Source organism: Molossus molossus, unplaced genomic scaffold (genome assembly GCF_014108415.1).
Source record: "Molossus molossus isolate mMolMol1 unplaced genomic scaffold, mMolMol1.p scaffold_m16_p_12, whole genome shotgun sequence".
NCBI lineage: Eukaryota > Metazoa > Chordata > Mammalia > Chiroptera > Molossidae > Molossus > Molossus molossus.
Window position 1 is genome coordinate 101,577,737 of NW_023425347.1, and position 8,757 is coordinate 101,586,493.

The following is an 8,757-nucleotide window of genomic DNA, read 5'->3' on the forward strand; positions in this document are numbered from 1 at the left end:
GTGCGGGCCCCCGGCGTGCACTGGGGAAGCCTTCCGAGGGCTGTCCTAGCATTTGGGGATGTTTGCAAGAACGCCCATCTGAGCCCAGCCTGGCTGCTTCCCGGAGGGCACAGGTAGCTTGGAAAGAAGCCCAAATTCCACGCCTTGACCAGGGGTGCCTGGAAGTAAAGAAACATGCACTTATTAGGCACTTCTGTATATGTTCCCTGCGGTGCCAGGGTCAGGAGCAGGAGGCCACAGAGAGGAGAGCAAAGCAGCCCAGCCCAAACCAGGACCAACAGGTGCCGGCATACCGGGGAAGCTCTCCGCCCCACCCCGAGCCTGCCGCTGTAGCCAGAGGGAGCGGGGCAAGTGCTTGTTGGCTTGTTCCCCGCTGCAGATGCTTGTCCCTGGTGTCCCCGGGCCACTGAGTGTGAGGGCTGCTGCTCTGAGCCAAGGCCTGGCTCCAAGGAGGATGCCGCAGCCACCTGCCAGCTTCTGTCTGCACCATGAGTGATGAGCGGCGGCCGCCGGGCAGCGCCGTGGGCTGGCTGGCATGCGGCGGCCTCTCTCTGCTGGCCAACGCCTGGGGCATCCTCAGTGTGGGTGCCAAGCAGAAGAAGTGGAAGCCTCTAGAGTTCCTGCTGTGCACGCTCGCGGCCACCCACATGCTCAATGTGGCGGTGCCCATCGCCACCTACGCCGTGGTGCAGCTGCGGCGGCAGCGCCCCGACTACGAGTGGAACGAGGGCCTCTGCAAGGTCTTCGTCTCCACCTTCTACACCCTCACCCTGGCCACCTGCTTCTCTGTCACCTCCCTGTCCTACCACCGCATGTGGATGGTTCGCTGGCCGGTGAACTACAGGTGAGCCCGGCATATGCACGTGTGCGCTGGGCTGGCTTTTGTTTTTGGAGGGGGCACCTGTGGGCATGAACGCGAAGACCACCTGGTGTACCTGTGGGCACGATGCCCCAGGTGTGGTGACAGTGCCCCGTAGGGTGCCACGGCTGTGCTGCTGGGGGCGGGCAGGGAGGGGCTGCTCTGGGCTGCGGGGGAGGCGCATGTAGGGACGCATGGGTGTGCAGGGTCCGGCGCAGAAACGCTCCATGAGGAGGACGTGTCAATGTGCATGAGTGTCCCCTTGCAAGAGACAAAGCCCGTCATGCTGGTTGTATGATGTACTGCGGGGCCAGGGCATTTGGGGGTCCTCTGCAGGTCCCCGGGATCCCAGGGAGACCCTCTGAGTGACACCGAGTCCCTCTGTCCAACCCCCCCCCATGTCAGGCTGAGCAACGCCAAGAAGCAGGCGGTGCACACTGTCATGGGCATCTGGATGGTGTCCTTCATCCTGTCGGCCCTGCCTGCTGTTGGCTGGCACGACACGAGCGAGCGCTTCTACACCCACGGCTGCCGCTTCATCGTGGCTGAGATCGGCCTGGGCTTTGGCGTCTGCTTCCTGCTGCTGCTGGGAGGCAGCGTGGCCATGGGCGTGGTCTGCACAGCTGTCGCCCTCTTCCAGACGCTGGCCGTGCAGGCGGGCCGCCGGGCTGACCGCCGTGCCTTCACCGTGCCCACCATCGTGGTCGAGGACGCACAGGGCAAGCGCCGCTCCTCCATCGACGGGTCCGAGCCTGCCAAGACCTCGCTGCAGATCACGGGCCTGGTGGCCACCATTGTCTTCATCTATGACTGCCTCATGGGCTTCCCCGTGCTGGTGGGTGAGCCCGTCAGTTGTGGGGAGCCTGTCGGGGGATGTGGGCTTGGGGCAGGCACACTGCAGGCATTAGGTGCTTGAATTCTCATACCCAATCCTCTAAGGGGGGCATTATCCACATCCCCATTTTACAGGCTTGGAAACCGAGGCTCAGAGAGGTGGCTGACTGACCCAAAGTCAGGGCAGCCTTGGTAGGACTTGAACTCATCTCAGGTGACTTCACGACCCAGGACCTTTCTACCACATTGCAGGGGACTCTCACCTGAGTGCGGCCCGTTTAGTGCAGAGGGTATGAAAGGGGGTTAACGAGCCCACAGGCTTCCTGGTGGGTCCAGGCCTCGGATGTACAGAGCGAGGCTGTGGTGTAGCAGACTGACCTCTGTCCTGGACGGGGAGGCAGGGCAAGCTGCGAACGTCTACTGGGGAGTTGGACTGCATCCCAGGGGCTGAAGGTCAAGGTGAGGTCTGGTCCGAGGAAGGCCCAGTCAACAAGGTCCAAGGTCCACTGAGGCTGACTGGGGTCCTGCCAGTGACCCAAGCCCTGGCCCAAGAATGAACTCTAGACCCAAGAGCCTTCCCACCCATGGGTCTCTAGCCCAGCCCCCAGCCTGAAATAGGACAGGTTGAAGTATAGGGACAAGGACCAGACAGAGGCTTCCTCCAAGCAGCTGGGTAGGGTTGTGTCCCTGGAGACATTATAACACAAGCTCAAGAAGGTGACAGGTGGGGTGGCAGCCTCATGGTCAGGGATGCAGCCCCTAGCGACCTGCTCTCCACCTTCGGTGGGCCCAGTATCCCCCAGGTACGGGGCCCTCCTGTGTGCACTGGGGCCCAGCAGCCCCTGCCCCTGTGCTGAGGGAGGGAGTGTGTATGAAATTACCCCCAGCTTCTCTGCAGGGCAGGAAAGGGGGTGCTGTCTATGGAGCCCACTCTGCTGTAGGCCTGGCGCAGTGTCTGCCATCTTTGCCTCACCCTGTAGGGTGTTCTTGGTCCATTTCACAGATGAAGAAACCGCGCCAGAGAGGTTCAGCACCTTTCTGAGGGACGTGCAGCTCGAGGGGAAGAACCAACGTGATGTCTGCATCACGCCCTCTTCCTCTCTGATGGGGGAAAGTTAAATGTCACTCCAGGTGGGGGAATGGGAGAGGAGGAATGGGGCTCTCTGGGCAGTGACCCAGAGGCCACTGGTTGGACCCTCTGACCCTTAGAAACTGCTCTGATTCTCCTCTGGGGTCTAAGCCTAGACCCCCCGAGTAGGGGCACTGGGAGGCTTGAGACCGATTCTCCAAGTCTGTTTCTCTTCCCCAAGAGGGGGTGGCGATCCATACCCCCACCCCTGTCCTCAGGCAGTCACGCGGGTACCCTGAGGGGCGGCACGCCCAGCGCTGCCCGGTACACCGTGGAGGGCGTGCACACGTGGGCTGTGCCTGTTTATCTCTGCAGCGGGCAGGGACTTCTGCCCTCACTCGGGCTCTTTTCTGCCCTAGAGCCCAGAGCTGTCTGCCGCCACCTCCTCGGGCAGGTGGGCAGTCAGACCTGCCACCCAGAAGGGAGAGCTGAGTCTGGGAGGGGAAGCTGTGTGGGGGTCCCTGCCCGGTGCCAGGCGGAGCACTGTGCCCACAGGTGGTAAGCTTCAACAGCCTCCGGGCAGATGCCTCAGCTCCCTGGATGACGCTGTGTGTGCTGTGGTGCTCAGTGACCCAGGCCCTTCTGCTGCCCATGTTCCTCTGGGCCTGCGACCGCTACCGCGCCGACCTCAAGGCTGTCTGGGAGAAGTGCATGGCCCTCATGGCCAACGACGAGGATTCGGACGGTGGTGAGGATGCCCTGAGTGTGGCCCCTCAGGAGAGGGGCCTCTGGGCGAAGTCATCGGGATAACAGTTGTCAGGTGACCACCTCATGGCACTGAGGTGATCCCACTGTCAACTGCCAAACATCCCCTGTATTACTTCCAAATGTGCTTGAACCCTTAAGGGACCTAAGTGTCCCATGAGACATCCTCCTATCCTGGTTGCCTGCCCCAGGCACTAGCTGTGGACACCAAACTGCATGTGTTCCGAGGTTCCAACTTTAGGGGTTCCCAGTGGCTCCTGCAGGCCCAGGTCCTGTCTCCCCCAACAATGACAGTGTTACCCTAAGCTGAGACCTTGCTATGTGCCAGGCACTGTTGGCCCCTTGTGCGTACTCAGTCTTCCCAAAACTCATGAAGTAACCTCAAGTTGCACCCCCACTGACAAGGAAACTGGCTCAGTGTGTGACTGCCCCAGTCCCACAGCTAAAAGGCGACAGAGTCAGGATTTGTACCCAGGACCCCATCCTTCCTCTCTCCCACTAACCAGCCCTCTGTCCTGTGCATGCCTGTGGGGGGCCCTGGACTAATTTTTTGATACCCCCAAGTTTCGGTGGCCGGCCCTAAGCTTCTGCCCCACCCTGCAGATACCAGCTTGGAGGATGGCGCGCCTCGGGACCTGATCCTGGAGCGCTCCCTCGACTACAGCTATGGGGGCGACTTTGTGGCCCTGGACAGGATGACCAGCTATGAGCTGTCCCTGGAGGGGGCCCTGCCCCAGTTCTACCAGCTGGGGCCCTTGCAGGAGGACAAGATGCAGTACCTGCAGGTAGGCACACGCAAGGCTCGGAAGGTACTGGAGGGGGGTCATCCTGAGCTCCCTCAAGCCCTTCCCCTCTGACTCCATCTCCCGCCGCAGCTCCAGCTCCGAGGGCTGGCTTTCACCCTCCCAAGGATGGGCGGCCCCAGGTGCAGAACCTACGCAGGTGGGGCACCCCAGTCCGCCCCAGTCTTCCTTGCGCTCTGGGAGCGTGGTCCACCCAGCGCCTGTTATTTCCTTGGGGCTCAGCACGGCAGGCACGCAAGGGGTATCTCCCCAACCTCCCAAGGCCCAGATGACAACACAGACTCGGGGAGATAGAACAGGGTGCTCTGCCCCAGGCGTCGTCCTGGTCCGCAAGCCGCCCGCCCCGTGTATGGAGGCGTGGGTCACTGTTTTCTAGGAGGGCAGCCCGGGTTAACCCCGCCGGTCCTGACAGGTCCCGCCCACGCGACGCTTCTCGCACGAGGACGCAGACCTTTGGGCCGCGGTCCCGCTACCCGCCTTCCTGCCGCGCTGGGGCTCTGGGGAGGACCTGGCCGCCCTGGTGCAGCCCTCTGGGCCCGACCCGCGCCCCGACCGCCTGCGGGCCCTCGCCGAGGACACGCCCCCGTTCCGTCCGCGCCGCCGCTCGGCCGAGAGCCTGCTGTCGCCGCGCCCCCCCGCCCTGGACGGCCGCCCGCGCCGCGCTCGCCACTCGCACCCCAGCAGCCCCCGCCGCCGCCCCGGGCCTGGAGCCCGCTCCGCCTCGGCCTCGCTGCTGCCCGACGCCTTTGCGCTGACAGCCTTCGAGCGCGAGCCGCAGGCCCTGCGCCGCCCGCCCGCCCCGCCGGCGCTCTTCCCCGCGCGCGCCCCCGACGCCGCCGGCACCGCCCAGCCCGGCGTGGACACGGTGCCCCCTGGCGGGGCCAGCGCGCAGCGGAGCCCTGGGCCGCGCGCGGCTGCGCATGCGCACGCCCGGCCCCTGCGGACAGCCCTGAGTGCGTCGTGGGGCGAACCCACCGGCCTGCCAGTGGCGGGCGGCGGCGGCAGCACCAGCAGCTTTCTGAGCTCGCCTTCCGAGTCCTCGGGCTACGCCACGCTGCACTCGGACTCGCTGGGCTCCGCGACCTAGGAGCAGCCCTCCGGGCCAAAGCACCAAAGATGCCACCTGCCCCAGCAGGGCTCCGGGCAGGGCGGCACTGAGCCCGCCAGTGACGACTGGACATGTGCCAGCCTTCCCGGGGCGGCGGGACGCAGCTTTGTCGCCCTGTGAAGCAGGCTTTGCCTGGAGAGACGATGGCTGCCCCGGAGGACTGTGCCCAGCACTTCATCTCTGGGGCAGTGAAGCTGGGCTTGGGTAAAGGGGGGTCCACATGTGCCCAGCCCCTGGACAGCAGGGCTGGGGTCGGGGTGGTGGAGCCTCGGGACAGGGCCACCTCCAGACAGAGCAAAGCCTGGCTCTGCAGGAGGCGGAGCCACCGGACTGCCGGCTTTCCACTCTGTACTAGACCTGTCTCACCTCGGGGGGTGGGGTACAGAGGGTCCCCAGGCACAGGGGTCTTCGGAGCCCAAACAAGTTCTCCCAGCAGGCTAAAGCACAACACTTTGACATCTTCACCATGGGCACGACACCCACCTTGACTGGTTATTGTCCTCACTTGCATTATTTCTCATTGCCTGTCCTCCACGTTGGCCATCTCTGTGACTCCCCCCATGAAGGTCGAGGGTACAGGGTGGGAAGGACTGAAGCAAAGGAAAAGTGGGCTTACTTATTCTGGTGTCCATCCCAGCCTCACCCCACCCTATGGGTCTGGCCGAAAGCCCCCGTTTCTGGGTTTCTGACAAGGGTCCTCCCCAACCATGTAAACAGGATTCTTTGCTCTCCGTCCTGGCAGACCCCTTGCAGGCCTGGGCTTTGGCATGGGCCCTGGGGAGGAGCTGGCTGGGACTTCTAGGGGGGAAGCCCCTAGACACAGGCTAAGGAGAGGCCCAGGGACGGCTGTGAATTGGAGGGACAGGGGCAAGTGCAGAGGCTGTCTGGTCTCGGCTCCTGCCTTCATGCAGTGACTAAAACATGGAGCCCTGGAGCAGGTCCAGGGCCAGCATGGAGCCTGCCTGCACACTGTCCCCTCCTGCTCTGCCCCTCCAGGGGCTACGCCTTTCTCCTCACTCCCCAGACTGGGTCCCAGCCCCAGAAGCAGCCCCTGGGAGGAGGGAGGATGGGCTGCCTGGCTCCATCCCTGCTTCAGAGGCTCCTGCAGTCCCTGGCTGCGAGATTATCTTGGGGACAAGCTGGCCACTGGTGAGCGAGGCAGGGGACTGCTGTCCAGCTGGGCCTTCAAGGACTGACATGTCATGAGGTCATCAGCTAGCTACTCTCCCCCCTCAGGCTGGCACATTTGTCACCTTGGGTTTTCACTCTATTTCATATCCAATGGCAATACTTGCAGGGGGACATGGTACCTCGAAGTCCTTCTAGTCCTGATTATTACAAAAATAAAGAGGAGGGAGGGCCCCAAGCCGAGGGCCCTGGGGCCTGGAGCTCCCTCTTACACTTTGTGAGCTGCGTTGATTAGCAGCTTGACCCTGGGCTTAGTGGGGAGGAAGTTCTATCCTCCTATCACCACCCAGCCCAAAGCCAGGGATCGGTTTGTAGTTTTTTGTTGTTGTTGTTTTTACAACTAATCATTTCTCTTCTGTACAGACCCAATAAAAATTTCCTATGATTCGCACCCAGCATTTCTAGAATGGTTTCATGGAAATGCCTTTCTAGAATCTAACAGCGCCCCTGGCCAGCTGCCCCCAAATGCCTCTCCCTCGGGTCTCGAATTCCTCTATTGGTGCGCCGTTCTTCTGGGTTGGACCTGCCCATTTTTTCTGAAAGGGCCGTGCCCCAGGTGGAGTTTTCCAGGCCTGGAGCAGTGAGTGGGGTGGGCACCAAGGCCCTACCGTCAGGAGAGGCCCCTGCCCCACTGATGGTTTCTGAGGCCACTAGCCTCTAGCCCCTGTGAGGTTGATTCAGGAGGGCGAAAAGGGCAGGGCAGTTGGAGCCAGGGTCGCTGGACCTGTTTTGCCCAGTGACCAGACCCCTGGCCGCATTGGAATTTGGAGGCCGCGCCCTGGGTCCGCGGTGCGAGATCGCCACCTGGTGACCAGAAGGAGTCTTAGAGCCTCCACCCAAACCTAGGACTGCGGTAAGCGAGACCCCGCAGGCGGCCGGGAAAAACCGCCGCCACCGGGACTCCTGCCTTCGCCTCGCGCCAGAGCTCGCTGGGTGGGATGGGGGAGCCGGGTCGCTTTCTCCTTGCGATCTGGCCAGTACGGGTTTAGCACATGAGCAAGACCGGGGCAGCCAAAAACAAGAAATGTTTTCTACAAAGTGATATTTGTAGTTCAAAAAGATGCACTTAAATAATCATGGTGGGATAAAGGAGAACCTTGGTAGTCTCTTTATACCCATTTCACAGGTTCGCACTCTTTATTCTGCATTTCAAGCTGGTGGGAGGAGGTGTCGAAATCTCTTCCTGAGCACAGCCCAAGAACCCCATCTGGTCCTCCACCCCCACGATCCCCATCGCGTGCCGGGACCCCGGAAACAGATGCCCAGTGCTCCAAGGGCTGTCGAAGGTCGTGGGCTCCCAGGCGGCCCCAGAAATCCGGAGGCGCGGGCTCTGCGGAGCCGGGCCGGGGTCTTCGCCGAGTGGGAAGGAGTGGATTCTCCCACCAGAGGAGGTCGGCTTCACTCCATCAGACCTCAAACTGGCGCAGCAGTGCGCGGGGTCCCCTCCAAGAACCGCGTCTGGTGGGCAGAGAGGTGGGAGGAGCTTCTCGTGGAGCAAAGACAGAGCTCTGGGCGGGCTGCGGGGAGGGGGCAGCTCCGGGAGGTGCTTCTCACAGGCGCGGGCCTTGGAGCGCGCGCCCGCGGCGAGGGTACCGCGCTACGTGCGGAGGGGGTTGGGGATCCGTGGAAGCCGAGAAGGAGGTCGAGGGTGGGGGTGGGCTGGGGGCCCCTCGCCCCCGGGGCGGGCCCGGCGCGCTTTGTGCCGGTGGGAACCGGGAGTCCCTGGCAGGTTGAATGGGCCGGGGCGGGGCAGCGATTCTCCTCGCTGCGAGGGGTCTGCTCTGCGCCGCTGCAGACTGCGACCTTCCCACCGCAGCGCGGCTGCGGGGTGGGGGCGAGGGCGGGCTCCCGCTGGGGGCCCTGGGAAAGAGGTGCAGCCCAGGACATCCTCTCCCAGCCCCTTTAGAAGTGGGAGGAGGAGGAGCAGGTCCAGCCCGAGTAGGTGAGGCTGGAGTCGGGGGTATGTTATGCCTAGACGCGCAGACCTGGGTCCACCGTGGCTTCGCATATTTCTCTGCGTTCTCGGGGCACCCGTCCGGCCACCCTCACCACGGACCAGGACGGACGCGCTCAAAACTGCGCCCGCAGACCAGACGGGGGACCCCCTTGAGTCCGAGGCCACGCCTGGGCC

At 63.2% G+C, this 8,757-nt stretch overlaps 1 protein-coding gene across 1 annotated transcript; it reads left to right on the forward strand.

Annotated features, from left to right (window-relative positions):
• Window positions 1-488: 488 nt before the first annotated feature.
• On the forward strand, window positions 489-5,417 carry GPR153 (G protein-coupled receptor 153). The gene is made up of 5 exons (XM_036256935.1): window positions 489-844; window positions 1,265-1,694; window positions 3,318-3,510; window positions 4,131-4,312; window positions 4,743-5,417. The coding sequence occupies exons 1-5, from the start codon at window positions 489-491 to the stop codon at window positions 5,415-5,417; spliced, it is 1,836 nt and encodes a 611-aa protein (XP_036112828.1).
• The last annotated feature ends 3,340 nt before the right edge of the window (window positions 5,418-8,757 follow it).

Bases quoted from the DNA above. Each gene is read 5' to 3' on its own strand.
- GPR153 (XM_036256935.1), top strand. From the start codon at position 489: ATGAGTGATGAGCGGCGGCCGCCGGGCAGCGCCGTGGGCTGGCTGGCA. The intron at 845-1,264 runs GTGAGCCCGGCA...CCCCCATGTCAG, and splicing joins CGCTGGCCGGTGAACTACAG to GCTGAGCAACGCCAAGAAGC. The intron at 4,313-4,742 runs GTAGGCACACGC...CGGTCCTGACAG, and splicing joins ACAAGATGCAGTACCTGCAG to GTCCCGCCCACGCGACGCTT.